The sequence below is a fragment of the Molothrus aeneus genome, chromosome 1, assembly GCF_037042795.1.
Source record: "Molothrus aeneus isolate 106 chromosome 1, BPBGC_Maene_1.0, whole genome shotgun sequence".
NCBI lineage: Eukaryota > Metazoa > Chordata > Aves > Passeriformes > Icteridae > Molothrus > Molothrus aeneus.
The window spans coordinates 103,755,059-103,780,241 of NC_089646.1; the positions used below are offsets into that span (position 1 = coordinate 103,755,059).

At 39.5% G+C, this 25,183-nt stretch overlaps 1 protein-coding gene across 9 annotated transcripts in view; it reads left to right on the plus strand.

The window, feature by feature from the left end:
* DLGAP1 (DLG associated protein 1) overlaps nt 1-25,183 on the plus strand; it is a 397,438-nt gene that overhangs the window by 306,032 nt on the left and 66,223 nt on the right. For all 9 annotated transcript variants that reach the window (XM_066562060.1, XM_066562044.1, XM_066562035.1 and 6 more), the window contains one exon: nt 1,967-2,207. In XM_066562060.1, the coding sequence (XP_066418157.1) occupies nt 1,967-2,207 (241 nt within the window). The remainder of the gene's footprint in view (nt 1-1,966; nt 2,208-25,183) is intronic.

Here is a 25,183-nt window from a genome sequence, read left to right on the forward strand (position 1 = left end):
CTTTCTGCAGTCTTCTATATTTAGACATTCAGAGTACTTACCTGTGTATTTTGAAGTGAGGCACTTTGCATAGAGCATGGGCTGATGCTTTAAAAAGAGGGTTAGGATGTATCTGGGAGAAAACAGCACAGAAATTCATGTCTCAGAGGCAACTACATCAACATTAGGTCAGGTTACTTATTTAGCTGCATACCTAACACACAAAGCTGTCAGCCAAGGAGTGGTTATCCTTTGCCAAGGTGAACAAGTTTTTTTTTGTTTAAAAATGCATTAATTCAGAGATATTTACTTGAGGATTGGATATTCTCTGCTATTGTAAGATTATTCTTTTTGTTGTACTGCCTACTACTCTTCCAGGCTTTTTAAATAGTTTTCCTTTGAAAAAGTATATTTTGCTCTCTGAGATTTTTCAGTTATGTATACAAAGACTCCACAAAGCATTTTTCTTGGTAACATTAATCCTGGAAGAGAATTTCTAATGGGGGTTTTTTCTACCTTCCTAACATAGTCTTATCTTCTCCTGCTAACTTGGTCTTCTACATGCTTGAAAACTAACAAAATCCTCAAGTGATTGTTTCCATCTGCATGTCTCATACAGTGATAATTATTGTGCTTTAATGCCAAGCTCAGGGCTCAATGCTCAGTTTAGAAACATGAGCATCCATTAATAATTAAGCCAAGGTAAATGGTTTCCAGATTCTTAAGACCTGTAGGAAGTTTTTGAATGCTCTTTAGCCACCATGAGCACAAGTCTTTGTCACCACCTAGTGTCTGCTGCACAAAGGGTCTAAAGATTCCTTTGCATCTGCTCTCAGCCAGACATTTAGTTCTACAGACATTTTTTCCCCAGCAGCAAAGCTGGTTCCCTTACCAACCTCCCATTCCTGTATTTGTTACCCTGCAGCTTTCCAGCCACTCAGGTTTTATCAGTGTGATTGCCTGTGGGTTGCATTGATAATCTACTGGGGTTAAGCTGACCCTTCTTGTTTTCTCCTCACCACACAATGAAAGTGTGATTTTTGTTTTACATGTAATGATCACAATGACCAATCATTCAACCTCTGCTGTGGGTCCTGGGTCATGTAAAACAGAAGCTGCTATGAGGGCTCCAGTCTTCCCACCAGTTTCAGAAGAGCGAAGAGCCCAAACTCTGCTGAATCTTTGCCAACACCTCTGTCTCCCCTTTTTATACATTATTTTTTTCCCCTCACAATTGCTGCTATGGGATGTCCCATTTATCTTTCATGTGCAAAGGGATCCTCTAACAGGTGCTGGCCGTTGTGCCACCGTAGCTTGAGAGTGTTCTACTGACTCCACGTGACATTTGCCACTAATTTTTCTTTATCAGAAAGAATTCCTGGGTTAGGCTTCCCTGCTCTCTGTCTGCCCCCGCCCTTATCTCTGTCCTTCAGCTGAAACAGTTTCTCCAAGCATAGGCTTTTTATGAGAACAGGCAGTCAGACTAAACAGCTATGTTTGCAAGCTACAGACTTAACTCAAAGATGTACATTTCACCTAAATCAAAATGGATTTCTACTCTGGAAAATTTCCACTCTGTCTCATTTCTCCCCGCTTTCCTAAAAATAAGTAAATTCTTTTACTTAATGCAAATCCCTATGACAATAAGTGTCTCTTAATGCTTTACCATGTACATTTGATAACGAGGTTAACATAGCTACTCGCTGTAGTATTCTCCAATTCCAAATTAGCAATACAAAGGATAACCCTAAACTTTCTCCAACTAATATTAACAAAACTACAATGGGATGACACAACTTCTTATTAAAGATCCCACTTGCATTTGGTGACCACCCAAAGATCACATCCCACCGGTGATGATCCACATTTTGTTTTATTCTTTGCAGAATTCTGGTTATTTCTTTTGTATCCTGTTGGACAGTAATTAGGGTTTGTGTGGAATATCCACGCACGGGCCGCACTGACCCTGCCGGGTGTCTGCCTGCAGGTGAGTGAGATGGAGGTGAACGGCCAGTTCGAGTCCGTCTGCGAGTCGGTGTTCAGCGAGCTGGAGTCCCAGGCTGTGGAAGCGCTGGATCTGCCCATGCCGGGCTGCTTCCGCATGAGGAGCCACAGCTACGTGCGGGCCATCGAGAAGGGCTGCTCCCAGGATGACGAGTGCATATCGCTGCGCTCCTCCTCTCCCCCGCGCACCACCACCACCGTGAGGACCATCCAGAGCAGTACTGGTGAGTAACACAGAGGGAAATCCAGAGGGGGGTGGCAAGGCAAGGTTCTTCCCGTGCATTTCCATCAGATCAAGCTTTTCTCTGCCAGATGCCAAGCTCTTAACAGAGTCTTGTGTTTCACCAGGGAGCTGGACAGACTAATCAGCCTCAAACCACACATAGACCAAGGCTGATACCTTTGATATGGTTCCTTCTGTGTCCAAGCTAATTTATTCTGAGCTAAAAGCACACAGAAGGGAATTCCAAGGTCATGTCTCATCTTGTTATCCTCCCCAAAAGAGCAATCACAATTTGGCAAGGCTGAGCAAAGAAGGCTCTGGGTTGGCAGTTCTGCTGGCTGTGACCAGCAGAGAAGAGTGCCTCTGATGAGGTCTTCTACAAAGTTGAGGTGATTGTATAAGTTACTGGATGTGGTTTTTACTGGCTTGAAGAGACTGTTCCAGCTCTCTAGGCCCCATCTAAGATGTGAGAATGAAGAAAGGAAAGAAGGAAAGAAGAAGCAGTCTGCAGGTCAAAACATGCATGTTCACATTTTGCTGTTACATTCTTTCTGCAGTTCAAACTATTCAAGCCTCGCTAGAGGAAGAGGTTTCGGTGTAAACATGAGACTTCTAATCTTCTTTTTAATGTTCGAGGTTGCTTTTCTTTTGGAAATAACCATGATGAATGTCAGATTTTGTCACCAAAATCATGCTTAAGGGGAAGAAAAAACCAAGTAAAACCAAATTCCAAATCTGCCTCTCTCATTCAGGAAAGCAAGAGGCAGGAGCCATTACATGTGTGTGCTCTTCCCTGTGGCAAGATGAGAGAGAGCCTCTTTCTTTTGACTTCTGTGCAACCATTCCACTGTTTTACACAAGCTTCATTTACTAGTCATGTACTGTTCATATACTAATCATGTTCTTGACTAATATTGGCTATTATACGTATTTCACTGTACCTGCTATCTCTTTTGCTGTATTTTTTCATTTCTGTTTTCTGTAAACTTTTGTCCTTCTGTGTGTTATCTCACAGGTGCAGTTGTTTATTCCTTGTAAGTCTTTTTTAAAGCTGCTTGTCAATTGTTCTGTGTCATCAAAGAACACTTTAAATCCTTTTACCAAAAATGTTCAGCTAAATTAAAGATTTTTCTAAAAGTAGCAAGTTAAACTACTGTTGGAAATATATTGGCAGTACATCACAAACATCAAAGCATTTTTAACAAATGCTGCAGAGAAGTTCTCATCTAAATCACTAAAGAAATAGTATTCACATGACAGCATTTCTGCTATAGAAATAGCCCTTGTGAGCACACAGGGTTTGCCCCAAACCACAAAGACAGGACTTGCATAAGGTGTGTGCTACTTCATTGTGTGGTATTAGTTTGTGTCAAACATATTCTGAGGCAAAAACTGAAGGATGGGAGTTTTCAGGGATTTTTCAGTGTGTACTCATCTTTGTTAAATCAGCTTGGGTTGATCCCAAAGAGGGTTTTCTATTCTGTGAGAATGGCTTTGGTAACACTTTTCCTTTATAAAAATAACTGTGATCCTAAATACAGAAGAGAATAACTATTTTTCATTATCCCTATGTAAGAGGTTGTTTCTGTCACTTAGGAAAATGATGCCCATGTCTGGGGATGATGATGTATAAATGGAGAAGGTTGGCTGTGTGTGCCAGCCAAAAATGCTGGAAAACATGAAAGAGGAAAATCTGTACTGTAAACTATCTCTTGTTTATGGTCCCTTTTTTGTAGTGAAACCATAGAGACCTGATCTCTTCTCTGGGTAGCTGGCTTTAATTAAAAAAATCATATGAACAAAACTGTGATATTGAAAAACATAATCCAGTGAGTATGTCTTGAGTTATTGCTTCTGTAGTCAGGGTGTTAAAAGCAGAGAGAAATGATTTGCAGTGCTCTCTGGACGTACATACAAGCATTAAAAGATTGCTGTGGATGCCTGTTTTCTGCTGTGGGAATTTTACTGAGTTATCTTTTTCATTTTCTAATTCTTGGGTTCCAAGGGCCCATCCCTTCCGCTGGTAGCCTTCCAGACAACTTGTCTCCTTTAGTACCTGACTTGCATACCACTGTCTGCTTAATGGGTATTAGAATTTAATTAATTATATTCAAAAACAAGGTGCTGACTACCTTGGTGTTGCCTGTGCCTGGCTCACAGAAGAGAAATATAAAGGCAATGTTGATGGTTTCTATTTATATCTGCTTCAATAAAATGGAAAATGGAAAAACAGCTAGGCAGACATGAAGAAAGGAGAACAGTATCTCGGGTTTATCTCCACTGAGGTGATGTTGCAAATGTTTTTGTGGAGACATGGGAGCAGTTATGATCTAAAAATGGTTTTAATATCCCCAAATCAGAGAACACTCCTCCTGCCCCTAAAGTATCTCTGCCTGTTCAACCAAGAAAGATTCCTTTCATCAACATTAGCAATACCCTCAAGAATATGGCTTTTAATTCACTAATACCAAAGCTGTGATCATGCACTGATATTGAGAATCTCTTTGCCAGCTGAAAGTCCAGGGAAATGCCAGCTTGATGGTGGAAAAGACAGGAGAGCTGTCAGTTTACTGGATTCAAAATTGTTCCTCTAGAGCAATGATCCACAGCTTTCCAGGGCATCTGGATAAAGCAAGAACTATGGACAAAAATCACACTTTGCCTGTTAGCCTTTGCGGTTGGGGTGGCAGCCTTAGGTTTTCATTTCCTTTCGTCACACAGTGTTGGCGGTTTAGTTCTGCAATCAGGAATTGCACCTCTAGCTCAGTTCCTGAGGATGTTCCCAGTCTGACTACAAATCTGTGCACTGACTATGGCACAGAGCTCAGCTAAGGGTGGCTGCCCACCTGGTGGCCTCTGCAGCCTGCACTGACTTTATGCTGCTGTGGGGATACTGAGGGGTGGCTGCAGCTCAGTGAAATAGCCCAAATGTAAAAATGGAAGTGGAGGCACAAACCTGATGTCACCAAACGGGTGAAATGTTACACTATGAGTGGGGAGGAAAATCCTAACCTCACCAAAGTCTGCTACCAAATTTCCTCCTAATGTCCAACCTAAACCTTCTGTCCAACCAGGCACAGCTTAGGAATAAGTCCTCTCATGCTGTCACAGTTTGCCTGGGAGAAGGAGTCAATCCCCATGTGTGAGTCAATGCATACAGGTAATGATGGCAACCACCAAACCACAGCTGAAAGGCAAAGAGTAGAGTTGTTTCATTACCTCACCAACATGGCTGGGCAGCAGAGACACACATTGGTTCATGGCCTCTGTGGGGCTTAGTTCATCCTAGTGAAAAGGCACAGGCTCCAATAGGTTTAGTTCATCCTGGAGCACAGTAATGAGGGGAACCACTGCTTGCCCCAGGCATCAAAGGGCCTTACACATGTGTAATTTATCACAAGGCTGTGCTTTTATGATATTTCACTTCCAGCAGAACGCTCAAGCATGTCTGTGTGTTGTCTCTACACAAGAATTCTACTTCTCAAAACCAGCAGAGGATGAACAACACTGGGCATAATAAATAGACACTTGTTCCCACTCTGACATTCTTAGCATTCCCAGCTGCAAGGTCACTTTGAGCAAAAACTATTCCCTCCTTGCCAATCTTCCTGTTTTAACCCTTTCCTCCCAACACCCACCTGGCTACAAACTCCGTTTATCCTTGCTTTTAAATGAAGGGTTTTGGAAGGAGGAAGAGAAAATGCAATCTTGACATTTTATATGGAATTATAAATCACACACAGGATCACTGGGTTGGAAGAGATCTTTAAGATCATTGAGTCCAACCCAGCCCTAAAACCTCAACTAGACCATGGCACAGAGTGCCATATCCAGTCACACATCCAGGGATGGTGACTCCACCACCTCCCCAGGCAAACCATCCCAACATTTTATCACCCTTTCTGAAAAAACCTTTTTCCTAATATCCAACCTATATTTCCCTTGGCACATCTTGAGACTGTGTCCTCTGGTTCTGTCAGTTGCTGCCTGGTGAAAGAGACCAACCCCCACTTGATACAGCCATCTTTCAGGAAGTTGTGGAGAGAGTGATAAGCTCACCTCTGAGTCTCCTTTTCTCCAGGCTGAACACCCCCAGCTCCCTCAGTCATTCCTCACAGGGCTTGTGTTCCAAACCCCTCACCAGCCTCATTGCTCTCCTCTGGAGGCACTCAGGAGTTCTATGTAGTAAGCTCTATGTCACAACTGCATCATGCCTTGAAAGTTAATCAGCTGAAAAGCTCTGCTCACCCTCCTATTTGCCCTTTCAGTATCAGAGGTACCCATGGAGGCATCCTGACCGGGGCCATCCCTGGGAGCAGGGCTGTGCAGGCCGGGAGGCAGAGCAGCCCTGAAGTGCTGACATATGTTATACACCATAGGCTGCACTAAAAATTAACACCCAGGTCATTTGAGCTCTTCAAAGGAGTTTAATGAGCTGTGAGTTATTACATAATTTGATCCCAGGTTATTTGCAGATGCAACTATTGTAGCTGAAGCGCTTCACAACAAATCCAGTCACTAAATAAGTAGCCTTTTAACAATTTTAAGTCTGTGAATCATTTCACTGAGCTTGAAGAATGCAGTAATTAAGAAACAATTAAATGTTAAAGGAGTCTAAAGAACATCTTTCTACCACATTTATTGTGTCTCTGTTTCTAAACTTTCCCAATGTAGCCGTGCATGATGCTTTGCTGTAAACAAACCTTGTGACATTGTGAGGGCTCAGGCATGGGCACACATGCATACAAATATATAATATAGTATAATGTACAAATATGTAATGATATCTCTCTAACAGAGCTCAAGTTGTAACATCAGGAAAAACTCTGCACTGGATTGCAATTCAGTTCCTATCCCCCGTAGAGTTAGGGGAAGAGAAATATCAGAGTTATCTGCAGCAATGCCATCTGGTGATTCTCAGTAATATTACACTTCTGCTTAAAAGCAAAATAAATAAAAATCCCAAGGAAATCATGCTGTGTAGCCAGCAGGTTAGAGAAGGACAGAGAGTTACCACAGTATATGCTAATTGCAGTCTTTCAGCTGAGCAAACCATTTTCCTTCCATTCATTGGAACATCTGATCAAGACAAGTCAGGCACTTTGTGGAAAATCTCTAAGGGGCTGCCTAGCCAATTAAAAAAAAAAAGCATATAAAATGCAAATAAGTCTAAAACCTGACTTGTGCCAGGCAGAATTCAAAAATAAAATCAAATCCTGTGGATAAGGAAGCTGTAACTGAGTGTATGCCAGATGCAAGTACTTTGGATTCCTCAGAGCTGTCCTTTCAGAGACTGCTCTGTTCAAAAGGAAACGACAAATTAGGATTTCACATGTGATTTCCAGTTGAAGCTAAGGTTGGTTTCTGGATCTGTAACAAAATTAGGATATTTCCACAGAAGGTCTGAAGAAATATGACTACATTAAGGCCTTCATGCAGATGTTGAAACTTAAAATAAATCTGAGGTTTGTAGAAAACGGTTTGACAAAGAATTTACATGGTTCATTTCCTCTCTTTCCTCGAGTAATCCTAAAACGTGTTCTGCCTTTGGATCTGCTATCAAATTGCTTAAATCAGCACTTTAAAATGTTTTCCTTTGCTAATGAGGATCTGACCTTGGAGGAGAACATTATTTCCAGTTTCAGAGGTGTCTTACTGTAGCTAGTATGAGTTTCATCTCTTCTATCCTAGTAGTCAGCTTGATGAATATTAAGCTCCACATCACACCAAAACCCACCATTTTTATGAAGCCAGTGAAGGCTTTTAATGAAAAATTCAGAAAGGGTGAGAAAAGGACTTTATTTTGTAGAGCATGGCCTAATTATTTTTTTCCACATTTGAAAACTTAGTTTGGAGGAATTTACAGCAGTCTCCAAATTTATAAATGTGTTTCAAATACAGGGAATTAAAAACCATTATTACCCTTTGGTATTCCATTTTTGCTTACTATTCTTACTCTTTATTTGCTTGATATGCTTCTAAACATTTGGGCTAAGGCTCATAGTGAGGTAAGAATGTGAGAAAGACCTTAATTATTCAAAACTATGAGCTTAAAATGTCTTGAATAAATATGTTGTCTTACTTTGTGAACACTTCCAGAAACACGGAACAACTCTGCTATTTTGTTGAGACGGCACTTGTTTGGTTGACTTCTCCAGCTGTCCAAACAACTTGGACATCTCCAAGATTGAAAATGGGTGACTCTGCCATTGGCCAACTCTGCCAATGTCTGTATTTCTCTCATGCTGGGGAGTGCCATGCTGGGCACACATTTGAGATGTGGCCTCACCAGAACTACACCTCCCTCAAACCTCCAGCTGTGCTTTAGCAAAGCCTGGCATGCAGTGAGCAGTCCTCAGTGCAATGTTACAGTGCTGTGTGCTTCTCAGCCTGATGCTCTGTAAGATCCTGGTGGCCTTTTGAGATGCTGAGAGTAAGATGGCCATCAGACCTGTGAGCTGATAGTCTCAAATGAAATGGGAAAAAGCATGATTTTAGAGGAGAACTTTAACAAAAATCCCTATTGTTCTATGCAAAGAACTATTAAGTGTATTTCTTATCAAGTGGAGCACAAATAAAGAGGACACAGGGATTAGCTACTTAAAATGTAATGTTTCATTATGTGTTAATTTTGCATTCGTTTTGATTCAGATATGAAGAATTTTGTGGAAGCCCTTTGCATATATTTGTATGGAATGTGCTTAAATTCATTTTTCCATTAATCTGTTTCTTTTGATTATACTGCACACACAAAAAGTGATAACCTTTTCAGGTGTTCAGATTTACACAGCTCTCCCTAAAGGTGTACAGAGCATGTTTGGATTTGAACTCTGCTTTAGTTTCAGACTAGATAGGTGTGTTATCAAATGCACCGCTACTGGAGATTTTTGTAGGGACGTTCACGACCCCAATTTCATGGAGACCTCCCAGTGTGATGATGCAGTGAGAGAGTCCTGGTCCAATGATTGTGTGCCTCACTCCCGCTGGCGTGCACGTTCTTGTGGAAGTGCCCTGATGGAGCCTGCAGCCATGCCTGTGTATTACAGCACCTGAATGCCCAGCACCTAGCTGGGAAAAAATGCCACTTGATGTACCATAACAAATGTACAGGAAGTCATTACAAGCAAAACAGTAATTTAAAAGTTGTTCTGCTGACTGAGCACTGCATGCCTCACGTCTCATTAGCTGAGAATTAACATTTTTCTAAGCCCATAAACAAGCGTGAAACCTCAATAATTTTGCCACAATCCAAGAAGCGATGGTTTATGGCAAACAGTCCCTCCTGCTCACTGCTGCAAGGCAAGTCTGCCCTTTGCCAGCAGCTTGGGCTGGCTGACAGGTCTGCCTTTGACAGGGGCAGCAGTTTAGCTCAGGTCTAGTGTCCTGAGAGCAAACTCAGGACAAGGCTGATGTGATTTCAGCAGCTCTGACTCAGCAGCCTTGTGTATCTGTGGTTTTGGGAACAGAGTTACCTGACTTGAACACAAGAATAGGAACCAACCGTCTTTGAAATATGCCTGGAATCACATCACAAGGAAGCAGGTTTCCCATAGCAATACCAGCTTGTAATTGCAAACTAATGGATGGAATATGTAGCAGGATATAAAATAAAATAAAATAAAATAAAACCATAGTCGTTTTTCATTTGTAAATTGTGAGAGGGCAATATAACTTTTATCCCCAAAATGTTGTTCTCAGGAACTGGTCATTGCTCTTATTCTCAGAACTCTGAGAACTAGAGATACATCATTCCTTAGCTCAAGAGTAAATAATTAAATTTTCCCTTTATGGAAAAATACAACAAAGACCGGAATCTTTCTTTTTTCCAGCTTATTTCCATTGCAATGTTCTTGTGATGGGAGTGACAGAAATGAGCTGAATCAGTAACTGAAGACATGCCCCAATTTATATAATGAGATCACATTTTGAGTAATAATTCCTGCCATTTTCCTAAAATAGATTCCTGTGCTTTTAACTACAGTTGTCTTTTGGAAAGCAGGACTTAGGCCTCTTTCCTGAAGAGGCTGTGCTTAATTAATACAGGCAGTGTGTAAAAATAACTCAGGTTTTTCTTTTTAGTTTGTGCTACTGTCCAATCTCCAGCCAGGGGCTGCCACTCACCTTCACTAAGTTCCACATCATTCCTTTAAGACAAACCTCAATATTTTGATTTTCCCCAGATATAATACTTGCAAAGCTCTCTTGAGCCATAGGATTTTGCAAGAAGTTACAGATTAAATACTTGGTGATGATGAGCTTTTTAAAGTGACTGAGTGATTTTTGATTTCAAAAAACTAAGAATTTTTAATAAGTGTGTTTAATGAGTACAGCTCTACAGGGCCCCTCTTGTAGTACAGCAATTTATTTGGAGCCATTATATTTCATCATGTCAGTAATTCCCATTTTGGAGCTCAAATATGATGTATTAGGTACTGAATAGTGTAAATAATTGCACATTTTCATGCTTCCTAAATATGTGTTTATGCAACAGTCTAAAAGTAATTGGCTCTTTGAAGTTATGGAAGACTATGGGGTGCATACATTATTAACCACTTTTTGAAACAAACACTGCTTTGTTTCCTTAACAATATGACAGACAAACCCAAAGGAAATGTGGCGGCAAAGAAAACTGAACATTAAAAAAAATTGCAGAACCTCTGAAGTATACACAGAGATATGATTTACTCTCTTTATTTCTTGCTATTACACCAGTCTCACTGCACTGCTTCTTACAATGCTCAATAAAAAGCACAATGCAACCAAAATACTGGGATCTGGAAAATATCTAATGCTATTTTGCAAAGAGGAACTGTCTCGCTGCCATCAGAGTCTAACAGTTCCTTTTATGAAAAGCACACTGTAGGCAGATGTTGATAATCTGTTCTAATGCCACAACCTTTGTCTGACCTCTCAAGGGGCAAATGGATGTGTTGGTCTTTGGAAATTGTTTTCCCTTACTGAATTTAGCTTTGGTCAGATGGGAGAGGGCTAAATTGTATCCCACTTAAAATGCAGTAAGCCATCTGAGCTGAACAATCCCTAGTTGCTTTGATCAAGGATTTGAGCTAAGCTATCAGAGAAGGGAAAGAAAACCTAAAAAACAATAAATAACACCACAGAACCCTCTACTGTGACAGATCTCTTGCCTGTTCTGTTGAGGAAAATGCCTACCTTTTGTCTCTGTACAGTCAAGATGATGGTGTCTTGATAACCATTCTCTTTCTTGTAACAATTTTCAAATTAATTCTGTCTTTAGCTAAAAGTAAAATGTAGATAGGTATCCCACTGGGAAGGTTTAGATGAAAATAAGAATATTATAATAGGATATTAAAACAAATGCTGGCAGTCTATTTCTGTTTTGAATTTTTTTTCTCTCAATTTCCTTTAACTTCCTTCTGAACTTCACAACAAATCAAATAAAATTATGAATATTTGTGTCGGAAAAAATCAGGGTCTACTAGACCAAAATAACCAAGCTATGAATAAAACCCAACTGAGTCTCCATAAGCCTCAATCTAACTGTCTCACAAAGTCCTAAGAAAACCTGCTGCTTTCCATTTTCCATGATGGGGAATTTGCACCCAAGTGACAGAACGAGTTGTTACCTGGTGCCACGGCCTTACACTGTCTTACCTCACACAGCCCCCTGAACGCTCATGTGACGTTTTACCATTTGCGTCTTTTATTTAAAAAGGGGGAAGCAAAAGCAGAAGGGTTCCAGAGATGGAGAAGGGGTGAAGGGAAGTATTGCATCTGTGTTGGAAGCTCTGACTGTGGGGTTGGTAGGGCTGCATGCTCTGACCTCGGTGAAGTCAGTTACCGTCTTGTTACATACTTCCAAGGAAGCTTGTCTTGCCCTATTTGGGATGTGGCTATGAGGGAGTTAGATCATGTTAGAAGTTAGATTAATGCACAGCTAAAACCGAAATGCTTATTGTCCTTTCAGGCAAAAAAAAAAAAAAAAAGAAAAAAGGAAATAAGTAAGGACAAAGGACAACATTAGTTAAGATTTCCAATACCAACACCATCATTCAGTCTTCCTAGATCTTCCTCTAGGATTTTGCCCACAGCCAAAAAAGTGCATCACATTCACCCAGATGCACATAGTGTCATTTTGTGTAAATAGGCAGCTGTGTTTAACCTCACATGAGCTACCTGCAGGGTTAATCCTTAAACAGACACTCCTGGTCCACACAGACTCTTCAGCCTGCAGCGTATCAACATCTGTTCCGGTGTCGCCTACTTCCACAGATTGCGCGTGGCATTAGGAGTAAGAGCTCCCTACAATAATCCGATTTACATTGCCAGTTGTCCCCTTTTCTGGGCTTCAGATATGTGCTGCAGTCCTGAGAACCTTTCTCTATTTCTGTCAGTGCTTACTGAGAGCAGAAGAGTGTATCTCCCTTCTGGAGGGTGCCTACTGCTACTTTAGCCAAGGAGACTCTCACTGAGTGCAAAGGTTGCTCTCATGTCCTGTGAGTTTGGGTAGCAAAGTCAAGGAATACCTGTAGGGTGAACTGAACCTGAAAACATGTGGGTGGTCTTTTTTTTTTTATTTAATAGAATACAATAGCCCACCCTACAGGTGACATGCACCACTGGAGAAAATGTGTATCTGTAAATAAGTAGCAATTAAAGCAGTTTTTACTCTTAACATTTTTTTTCCTAATTCAACATGTCTGCTTTCATTGAACGGCAAAGAGTTTGATGGTTAAGTAAAAAAAGATGAGAAGAATTGACAAAAGGGGAAGGAGAAGGACAAAGGAAAAATACAGATTTTGAGTAGCAAAGTAGGTCCAGAAGAGCTTCATAAAAGAGAATTGTGGCCTGCACTTCAAAAATCATTCATTATGTAGAATCAGTAACACCTTTCTCTGTGTGAATAGTTGATGGTGAGAAACAGATGCATGGAGCTTTGAACCTGAGTTTTTCCAAAATACTTTTTCTTCTCCTTATTCCTTCATCATGTATGAATTGGTGTGTAGACTAGGTGGAGATGATGTGCCCAAAACCCAGTGTAGATGGGTTTTGACATTTATTTTGGAACATATTTTCTGGTTGTGATGAGATTCCAGTTTTCCTGCAGGCAGGAGATATAGAAGGATATGAAATGGTCATCAAGTTAATGGTGTCCAGAATCCCTTTATTGCCTCCAAAGGGCTGGCAAAACTAGTGAATGGAAAATAATGAACATGACAGATAAGTAGGCACTGGATAGAAAGCTTGAATAGCTGTGGGAATTTTTGGGACCACAGAAGCAGTGTTGGAATTTCATCAAATGAAGGGGAATGCTTTCCCCCATCTGCAGATACATGTCTTAAAATATTAAGTACAATATTGCAGACCAGGGCAGTCTGTTAAGTTACAAAGCTGAAATGTGTCTTTCTTTTCTTGCAAAATTTGCCCACTGAGGGTCCAGTTGTGTAAGGTGCTGAGTGTCCTCAGCTGCCACCATCATAGCATCAGTTCATGATTTCTGTATGCCTGGTGTCACAGAAACATCTGGCTCCTCTATTTCACTGCCAGTACCTTTACAACCAGAGGAGTCTGGGCAGGAGCATGAATCTGTTGGAATCCAGTTTAGGATATTTTTTTAGAAGAAACAACTTTTCTAGTCCTTTTGATGCTGAAATTTTAAACTGGGCAATGAGATTCTAGGGCATAATACAGACATGGCTTGCAAAACAATTTCCAGGGAATCTTTTCAGATTTTTGGGTTGGGTTTTTTTTTCATTTTGCTACTAAAAAAATTAGATCCTGAGGAGTGACATTGGGGTAAATTTACACTTCCCCTATCCTGCAGTAGCAGGCAAATTTGCAGCAGAATAAAAACTGATTTTATTACCCAATGTCAGGATTGTTTCTGTCACATCCATAAATGGAAGAGATTGAACAGGCAGCTGTATCTTTCCTTCTTCATGGTTAACAAGGAGATCATGCTCAGCAGAATAAGATGGAGGAATATTGGGTGCCCTGTTGTCCATAACACCATGTTTCATATATATTTCATATATGTGTGCTAAACAATGATAAAAGAAGACCACCCATGGCATACTAGCATGACTCTATTAAAAAGGGGTTGTTTCTATTTGCACTGCAATCATGTGCACTTCTCCCAGACCCTTTGTTATTTCCTCCTCTGCACATTGTTTGGTGCATACATGTCTTTTGAAGAACTGGCAAACAATGAACTTTGCCAGCTATTGCTGATGTGGAGAAAAATCCTCACTCCATCTTCGGACAACTGCCTCTCCAGCAGGCATGGAAAAGTGTCAGGAACTCTTTTAGGGTGGCATTCTGGCCAATGCCTATGCAGATGCACAAGAACAAAGTAGTTTTTACCAAAGCCAAAATGTATGTAATTGAAATTGTCAATTATGACTAATTTCAAAAAAAACCCCAATGTGTTTATTGAACAACATAAGTGTGGTAATTGTGAACATGTGACATTAATTATGGGTGCAGGATTAGGCATACCCACCTGGTCTAGGCTTCCTTTTTCTCACTTCCAGAATGACATTAACTAATTTGGGGCCTGAGGCACAGTCAGCTTCTGACACTGAAGTGCACTGGCTGTATCAGCATAATATGGCATCATCTTTTACATCTAATTTTATTCTCCTGAAAAGTCTATTATTATTATTATTATTGGAGCATGACAATATGCTTCTTAGGAGAGAGAAAAAAGCCCAGGGAAATTATTAATTCAAACCATCAGCAATATCTAGCTCATTCATATTGTTATGAAAAACATTTCACTTGTGACATAAAACTGGTGCATGTTTGCTTTTTGATAAAGTATCAGGAAGAAGTGGGTATCTTTCTACTGGGGCAGTTTGTAGAAATTTTGCAAAATCCAAATTAGCATACATCTTCCTAAAATTGCAGTAAGTTATAAAATTATGGCTTTTCATCAAAAAAAGGAAAGTGTTGTATCTCTCAAATTGGATTAAGTGAAAATAAGTTCATGTTGCAAAAGTGGTAATGTCATTAAATAATTTTATAGGACAAGGCCTGCTAATGCCTCGTGTGCTGCTGATGCACATCATCTGCCAGTCAGCTTTCCACTTATCCTTTAGCTGCTTTGCTGATTCTTATCAGTTTGTCTGCTTAAAATGTGTCTTATAAAAGACTTTTTATTTCATACACTTTTATTCATCTCTACTCTCAATGAAGATTTCCTATTTAACTCCATTGAATTAATATTTTAATACTCGTTGAAGGTGACTGGCATGTCTTCTCCTGGAGCTGTATTTACACAGATTTCTCTGGTGCAGTCCCTGATGACTTCCCACAATAATCAAGACTGAGCTGTTTGCCATGCTTCACAGAAGTGGTTAGTTAATGAAGATTTGTTTGGGGACAGGCTGAAGCTAATGGCATGTCTCATTTCCTCAATAAAAACTGCTGTTTAGTAAACTGTATCTGATGACCTCATGACGCTCAAATCAGTCACCATTTTTCCTAGCACATTTATTCTGATTTTTACAGATAATGGCTCTCCAATCATTCTTTAATACTGTTTTAGAGAAAACTAATGATGTGTCCTTAATTAATCTAGTCTCATAGATTTTTATCTTTCATCTTTTGCTGCCTATGAAAAATGTAGATATCTTTTAGTTTGTCAGCCAGCAACACCCCTCCAGAAGTCAGACTACAGACTCTTCAGACAGTATTCAGATGCCTATCATTTATATAGTTATATTTTATATCTGCTAAAAGCATTATGGCATAATGTTACTGCTGTGCAGCATTCCCTACTGAGCATATGCATATTAATCACCCATGGCTGTAACACTCATTTCCTCTAAATTTTGCCCATATTTTAATTTTTTGGTTTCCCCCAGCTGCACCCTTCTGGTTAGCTTGAAGAAGAACTCTCTTTCAATTCCCAGTCCAATGTATTGTTGGACAAACAAGGCAGCTCCAGCAGACAAGTGTCATTCCTGTCTGAAGAAAGGGAATGGGTTACAAGTAGGAAGTGAAGAGGAGATGACAGTGTTTCAGCTCCGGCAACTTGAGAGATTTTTCTGGGTCCCTACTAGGAAATCAAATTTCCTTTTTCCTTTTTTTTTCCTTTTGTGTTTTAATTAGTAGAATTGTAGTGAGGCCATCTCAGCAGACCAGATGTGGTGGCTTGTAGAAATACAGCAGTAAAGGTTACCCACCTAGTCATGAACCATGAAACCATCATGTTTGCAGCTTCTGAAGTGGAAGAAATGGGGATAACTAGCACAGACTGCATTTAAAGAAAGATCATTGCTAATCTGTAAGCACACAATACCAGTGCTTTTTTCCTAGTTCTTTTTAACTGCATATAATTATCCTTCAAACAAGCTGTCCTTTTTCACAGCTTCTTTCTTTTGTTTCTTTTCCTCTGATCCTCTTCCATGTTGCTAGTTTGAATAATTATGTAACTGTTTCTGATTTTTGGAAAGGATGAGCTGGGCTCACAATCCGTCTGTCACCGAACTCATCTGTTGGCCCATGGGCCAGCAGTGCCCACCTCCCACCATTCTGTCGTTGCTGTTTCACTGCACTCAAGGGCACTCAAGTAGCATCAAGCGCAATCCCCCTCTTCTTGCTAAGCTATATATCCTATTCCCTGTTGTGTTAATGAATCTTCTGTATCTTTTCTGAATTCTTATTTCATCCTATTAGCACCATTTCCACTTACATAAGGCAGCAATGAGAAAGCTCCAAGCCATGTGTTCCTTGCAAAAACAGAAATTTGCAATCAGTCCTGTTGTGTTAGTAAAAACATGAGAATTTGAGTCACAACAATGTCAGGAGGCAGAGTTCAGGTCAGGCTGGCAATGAACCATCACAAAGACGATGCCTTTCCAGAGCATTTGAGGTGAGGCTATTCTGCATTGCATGTGTGAAACTCATGATTTTATTTCTTAAAATGAAAATTTCTGTTAAACAAAAGTTAGCTGGCTATTGGAGAAGTGCTGCTAAGGCAATCCCAAGATCCCTTTCCACTGTCTAACCTTTAGGGGAAAAAATTACCAGCTTTATAGAACTTGGTCAGGCACATCTCCATTTTTCTTAACTTGATCTTCATTTTACATGGACTAGATGGAAAAAGCAGATTATGCAAGAATGTTTCTTCTGGCCACTTGAGGGTTTTAACAGCAGAATAATAACTAATTCCCCATCCTGCATATAATTATGGCAAATTCTGCTGAGAGGATCAATTTTCTCCAGTCTCCATTCTCCCTTTATCTAATCATATTCAGCAGGAAGCTTTGCCAGTAATCTGGCTGGCTCAGCTCCACTTCACGATAGTTCTTTTACAAAAATCACTTCTTGAACAAGTTGTTACAAATACAGTACCATTACATTATATTGTGTTCTTCCAACTTACAGATTTTAAAATGTAACATTTACGGTGAGAGCAAGGCCTATGGTTCATTCAGATGCACGAACTGTGTGGCACAGGGTCGAGTTTTTTATTAACTTCATTTGCACGTGATTTATCTCATTTGATGTTTTCAGGGAACCCTCTTCTTGCTAAAGGGTCAGAATTGGTCATAAGGATCTGCTCCCGCACAAGATACAAAACTCTTAACTAGGTTTGAAAAAAATACAGTTCCTTTTACAAGAATTAGGTTGATAATCATAGCAGTAGTTTGAATTGAGTGTAGTTCTGATATCCAAAATGTCATGGGCTAATTCCTTTTTTCTTTCAATGTACCCTAACTGAAATGTTAAAAACTCTTACTGCACACTGAAGGCAAAACTATTTCCATAGCCAAAATGAATTTTGCCCTAAAGAAATATATTCTAGATAATTCTCTTTGTATATCAGAAGTTAGCCTATTCATCTCATGTCTTTTGAAGCTGAGCAGCTGAGGATACCTGTGAAATCACAACAAAACCATGCAGGTGTGCTTAGTGCTTAGTGCTAGTTCCTCCACGGCCTGAGTGCCTGGCAGGCTGCCATGTGTGACCCTGCCACGCTGGAGCTCACAGCAGCCAAGGCACTGCTCTGGGTTTCACAGCTGCACATAGCACTGAGGACAGACAGCTCTGAGCAGTGCAGTTCAGCTGAGTGTGAGCTGCAGCACAGCCTGAACTGCGCCAGGGTGCCCTTTGTCTTCCACTTTTCTGGAAGTCATGCAGCTGCCTTGGTACCATCACCCCCCTCATGTGCGAAAATGGAAACTGTTCTCACAATGTTTAGAAAAACAGGAATGCTTGGGAAGTCGCAATGAGCCAGAGCTGTTGAAAGTGAAACAGTGGATGTTATCAGCTGTACCTCCTGCTTCCAAGGAGACTGACATCTGATCCTGGAAACAAGGAATGTGAAATGACATTTTTTATTTGGAAGGCTATTAAAATACTTCAACAGGTGCTCTACCTGATATGTGCCTGTTCTAGTGCAGAGCTTTGCAAATTTGGTATTAACAATGCTTATTTTCTTGAAAGCTGTTGTTGTGCCTCATTTTTATGAATTTTTAATTTGTCAGCTTTATTCAATCTTGAAAGATTTCTAAACGGATTTTCCTGTCTACATTCCTTGCATCAACAACTTGCATTACTTCCACCCCCAATTTAGTGAACAAATTGGTCCCAGGCAAAAAGCTGCAGTATAAATCCACATTTCCCTGAAGGATACCTGCGTATGCTTTTGACAAAGGATCATCTCAAACTGGAAATGGATAAAATGAGAACTTTCTTGGAAGTAACTGCAAATGTGGGTCACAGCTTTCCAGCAGACCAGTGATGAAAATAAGATGTGGCTGCTTCCTCCTCTGACCCAATTGTTCTTCATTAGCATCAGCAATAAGCCCTACTAAGCAGTGCTGCAGCTCTCTGGCCTTTTAAATTCACACAGAGAAAGATCACTTTTGTGAAGCCTGAGAACAGCTGGTTTTACTTATGCATGTATGATCACGTGGGAACAAAGGGAATCACTTAAAACAAAGTGCTAATAATTTCTTCCAGAGATCTTCACTTAATGTATGGATGCCTGATTTCCTTAAAGTCCTGCTTGTAGCAAGCATTGCTTCCTAATAAAGAGACTAGGGCAGAATGTAAGCCCTTGCTGTCTTTCATGGTCATCTTTAAAAGAGAAAGATAATGCATAACATGTTCAACAAGATATTTTTCTTCCCAAAACGAAAGCTTTCTCACTTGCTGAGGGGCAAAAACCCTCTCAAGTACCAGGCCATGGTGATGTACTTTGTTTTTAAAATAAAAAAATTTGGAAAACAGATGTTTAACTCCAGGGCCAAGTCTTTGCCTAAGCCAACTCTCTTGGGGAGCTGCAAGAGCAAATATCAGGAAGACAAAGTAGTCACCCTGTAGGATACCTATAAACTGCTTGTTGATTCTTGAGATAGACAAGGAGACAGAATGGCATTTTTGTAAGCCTGGGACTTAAATTGGAATGGTAGTGACAGACAAGGCAAGAAGACTTAAGTGGCAAACCACAGCAGGAAGAGTCTTAAACTGTGGTCTCTAAGAGAACCTGCCATGATCACAGGGAGATTCAGCTGGGACCAGCTGGGAGAGAACCTCAAGTCTGTTATGTTTTGAGGGAGATAATTTTCATCCTATTCTTTATAGTGAGTTTCCCAAAAAGACCCAGAAGAGCTTTTAAACTTGAAAAGATAAATTTTACTAGACTTTGACCTGAAGTAGTTGGCTTTTAAAATAAAATACAAAGGAAATTCAAAGTGACTCAACAAGATGGGATAGAAATTAGTAAGACTGGAGAACATTTTGATGAAGAAGCTGTGAGTGAAAATTGCTCAGGAAGGCAGACGAAAGCTGCCCTGTGGAGCTGGATTGTTCCCTGCATTTGACACAAAGCTCCTGTGTGGTGTTAAACAAGCAATTTCCTGCAGGTATCAGAGCGACACAGAATCACAGATTGGGCTGGAAGGGACGTTTAAAGATCAGCTAGTTCCAACTCCCTGCCATGGACAGGAGCATGTCTGCCTGCTTTGAAGTTGTTTCATAAGTCTCTGGCTGGAGATGCCTATTTGCTTGGTTAATTGCTGGGATAGAAGTGAAGTCATGGGGAGCTCTCCTTTGCACGCAGGAGGTGATCACCTCCTGCACCCAATCTCTATGGAATTAGTAGCCATTTCATGAAGAAGTAGCCAAATGGACTGAGTTAAGGTATATAAAGGCTATGGGGTTTTTTTACAGGTTGAGTACAGGGCATATATTGAGAGCATCCTCAAGGAAAACTTATGTATTATGTGCAGATAAATGGCTATATTGATTATACAGAAAAATATATAATATAGACTTCATAACTAATCTGTCCTCTGATTTTTCCCCAGCTTCAATTCAGTTTAAATTGTAGCTTATGCCTCTCTGTGTGTGGTTTTCTCTAGGATCTTCAGTGTTTGGATTTTGTAACAATTTGTGTTAATAAGTCATTTCCACCGTCATATGGAGTTTGTTTACAGGCAGAAAATGCAAATGCAGCCATGCACTGTTGGGAATCCTATAGTACCTGACTAGCTCTCAGAGAGGTCCCCCAGTTTTTCCAGTATCCAATGTTGGGACATGTATATGTTTTGAATGATAAGCAGGTGCTTGCAGCTCTGAAGTTTTGCTGAGATTAGGAGTGAAAAAGTTAAAGGGACAGAGTTTCCAAAGCGTTTCACTCCCATGTTTGTCAGTGGAGTGAATCCTAAAAATCCACTCACAGAAGAGGTAAACAGCCACTTTTTATGCTCTCTGTGCAGTATTTAATGGTCTACAGATTTAACCAATCATCCTAATAAAATCTCAAATTTAGAAAAGCTATTCTTTAAAAGAAATGCAGAGACTGAAAAAGGCTGGAATAAAGTTGATCCCATAAGCTGTAACAATTTTTGCATTGAGTTGCAAGCCTTATCAAACAGGTTATCACACTTCTACCTTTCCAAAAATACTTGATTTTTAATCTTTTAACCTTTTTAACCTGTGTTAAGTATTTTTGGAAAGGTAGAAGTAGTGATAAGAAATGTTTAAAAGAAAGTCTTAAACTTTGCTGTTTCAAACACGTTTGCCATTTCAAAGAGCTTCCAGCTTTAGCTTTAATACCCTCCCCCAAAATGTTTCCTCTTTAAATTTGGCTCTACCCCCAGAAATAATTTCCTTCTTGAAACTGAAAACAGCAGTGACAGCTCTTCTGCATGTTAAGACGTCACTGCTTAAAATCTGATATCGCATATCCCTGCAGGCTCAGAAACTAGAGCTTTATATTGCTGCAGAAGGTTGATCTCCAGCTGCCTAATTATTCTGTGCAGCTGCTTCTTTCAAATCCTGTAAGAGCCTGATGTATCAAAGTTGAAATTATCAATTTCTGCCATGAAAAGCTTTCATAAGTCTTATAAATATATATATATATATATATATATTTGGTTTTATGATTTCAAATGGATCCATAGAGATTTGAGTATGTAGCAATTGTATAAGAAATTCTTTGAAAACTGAAATTCAGGTTTTTTTGTTTCATTTTTCTTGTAATATGTCTTCATTCAGGAAAGATGCATTTTCAGAAGACTTGAGCCAGTAAAAACTTACACACCCTGACATTCACTGAGTGCCTTTTGATAGTATAGTGTAATACAATACAGTGTTGGCTACAAAATATGTTTCTTTCACAGCTGTCCTTTGCATTCAGTTACTTGATTTCAGTAATAATGAAAAATAGCCTGTCCAAAGTAGTGTTTCATAACACACTGTAAACAATATAATTTGATCTCAACAGTATTAGGATGGTCAATTAAACAGAAAGTCGAGCCACCAGCCACCTGTTAAATCCCTTCACTGCTGCTCCATCACCAAGAAAGCTTGCCCTGTGCTCAAGCTCTCCCAGGGTGTTTTAGAGAAGATGAAAAGCCCAGAAGGTCACCCCAAGGGACTTCTGGGAGCAGAAGGAAACAGGGAGGTTTGGAAACCTCACAGAGGGACTCAGTCCTGTGACAAGTCCTGCTACAGCCACCCAGCTGTGACAACGGAGTCGGTGCTACTGCATTTAATATCTGCTGAAGTTGCCGAATTTTGACAGATCTGACAACACTAATCATGTGTTTGGTGTTAAAAGCTTAGGATTTGACATAGTGGTAGACCTGCATATCTTAACTGAAGGTTTTAATACTGCTTTGAAATGGAAAGGAAAACATCCTCATGGATGAGGAAAAGGCCAAGCTACTTAATACCTTCTTTGCCTCAATCTTTGTAAGATCAGTTGTTCTCCAGCCCCTGAGCTGGAAGACTGGAACAGGGAGCAGAGTGAACCCCCATATTCCAAGGGGAAATGGTCAGTGACCTCCTGCACCACTTAGACACACACAGGACCCTGGGATCACCCAAGGGTACTGAGGGAGCTGGTGGAGCCATTTTCCATCTCTTATCAGCAGTCATGGCTGGTACACAAGCACTTGTGGGATCATGGACATCATACTTTTGACGTGCAGTTGGTTCACTTTAACATTCTTCCACATTTTAATCAGGACAGAAAGGTGTAGCACCATGCAGGTAAGGATGTCAGCATGCAAAATCTAATAGTTTGAGACTCACTTTTAAAATTCTGTCATTTTGGTCTTATCCTCTTACATAATGTACAGAGGGATCCTCAGCTCACAAAAAGCATCCATAGCAAATAGTGTATGCAGTTCATACACTTTGCTGCAGGTTACCCATGCTGTATTCCAGATTCACTTAATTGCTTATAAAGGTTTTTTTTAAGAAAAAAATTTAGGATGATGGGGAGTTTATTTTTTAAAGAAAAACTACATCAGTGCCTGTTTCTGCAAACTAAACATAAAAATCACATGGGAGTTTAAGCCTTCATATTGATTTAGAAATTCCTAGAACATGAGTTGAGTTGGAATTTCTGTGTTTCAGCCATAAATGGAAATGTAGGCTTAATTTTGACTTAATTTGAAAGGAAACTTGCCAAAGGCCACTAAGTAATATTGTTTTGAATGATAAGCAGGTGCTTGCTGCTGTGAAGTTTTGCTGAGATTAGGAGTGAAAAAGTTAAAGGGACAGAGTTTCCAAAGCATTTCACTCCCATGTTTGTCAGTGGAGTGAATCCTAAAAATCATCTCAGAGGTAAACAGCTGATGTCTATGATTCAAAAAACAAAGTCAGACCTTTTCTGATATACAGACATACACTCTTATAGGGTAATATGGCTAAACTATTTTATAAGCAACTGATAAATTGCTGTAACTTGTAAGGTTTGTCATCCATCTTGTTCTACTGACTGCCTGGACAAACAATAAGCCAATAATGCTTGTCATGTGTTATCTTAAACTGATGAATTTAGCTTACATTGATTTTAATATTTTAAGGAGATTTTTTTCTTCTTCTGTGGTTAGTTCTACTATTGTGCTATCTGTGTCCTCTGTGAATTCTCCAGGTGAGAACAGTTAATTTTTTTTAATACAGAGAGATAATTAAAAAGGACTTTGTAATTTCCTTTTTCATGTATCACTAGCTGCTTTGGAATTCACTTATCTACAAAATTTTACTAGTTACATAATCCTGTTCTTTGTCAATGCAACCACTCTTCTGTAAAGTGAAAATCTCCCACTCTAGCCATACATGCATCAAAAGACACTTGCACTTATGATAGTATTAATTTTCAAAAATTGTTCCATAAGCATTTTCAGAATGGACCTCCTTAGTCAGAAATATGTGGAAAAAGAAATCATATGGTGATTTGTGAAATTTTGCTTCATTACCAGGAAAAAAAAAATTCATTTCTATACCTCACCAGACTATTTCCTGATGTGTTCAATGTTGTGCATTTACGGTTTCAAATACCCAATTTCTTTACTTTTATGATATATCTTCATGATTCCATTCCCACTTATAAAACTAATTATGATAGTACTCAACATTGACATTGTATTTTTCATCCTTGCAACAATTCACAAATGAGAAAAGTAAGGATTATTGGCCCTGTATCACTGATGAAAAAAACTGAAATAAAAGGGGAATTGGAGCTTGAATTTTACCCTAGACCTTCTGATTCTAATCTTGTGAGTGCTGATAACATTAAGCTTCCCATCTGAATATGGAAGTTTTCTTTTTCTCATAGTATTAGCATATATGCCATGCTTTTAAATTCATTTGCCTCTCTTTTAATTTCTGTTCATTTAAACTCATTTCAATTAAGATTTTTTTTATATAGTTACCTCAATAAATTGTTTCTCAATCAACATTAAAAATTACTTAGGAGTGAACTCGTGGATTTTAAAAGTTCAGAAACTGAACAAAGCAACACATTTCAAAATTTAATAGTTACACTTGTCTAATCAATACACTGCCAACAAAGACTGGGAAAGTGGTTACCTAATTAAGGTTTGGCAGAATAGAGTTGTTTGTCATCACCTTGATGAGGACTAAAGAAAGCAAGGATGCTCCCTGCGATAGCTAGACTTTTGATCCTCCTTAGAGAGAGAAATGGAAGAGATGAGGTTCCTTTTTTTATATGCATTGGTACATCTGCATGAAAAATTTTGTTCAGCATCTTCCTAGGTATCTTGTTTGTAACCCTGGTGTTATACCTCACTTTTTTTCTGCTCACCAAATTAAACCTGGTTCCTTTTGACAAGTGTTTGCCATCAATGTTTAGAATCTAAATCTTTGTGCAAAGAATCAAGTTACCTAAGTGTTTTATATCTATCTGAAGTTTCTGGATTTCATGCGAGATGGGAAGATTAGCACTTATAGTTGATAAGTTAACTTTATTTCCTAAAAATGGATTAAATTCTCAAGTTTCTTATTTTTTGCAACACAAATGTTTGCACTCATGAGAAAATTCAGCTGACATCGTTTTGGGAAATCAAGGAAATAAATGGCGAAAACAGCTGTAAGGAAATTAATATTTGGCTAGTTTGCTTGGAGTACAGTGAATTTCTCAGTCAGAGCAGAGTTTCTATCTGCTACAACCATTAATTTTGCTGATTTACTGTAAACATTTGAAATGGCATAAGAGAGCCTAATTTC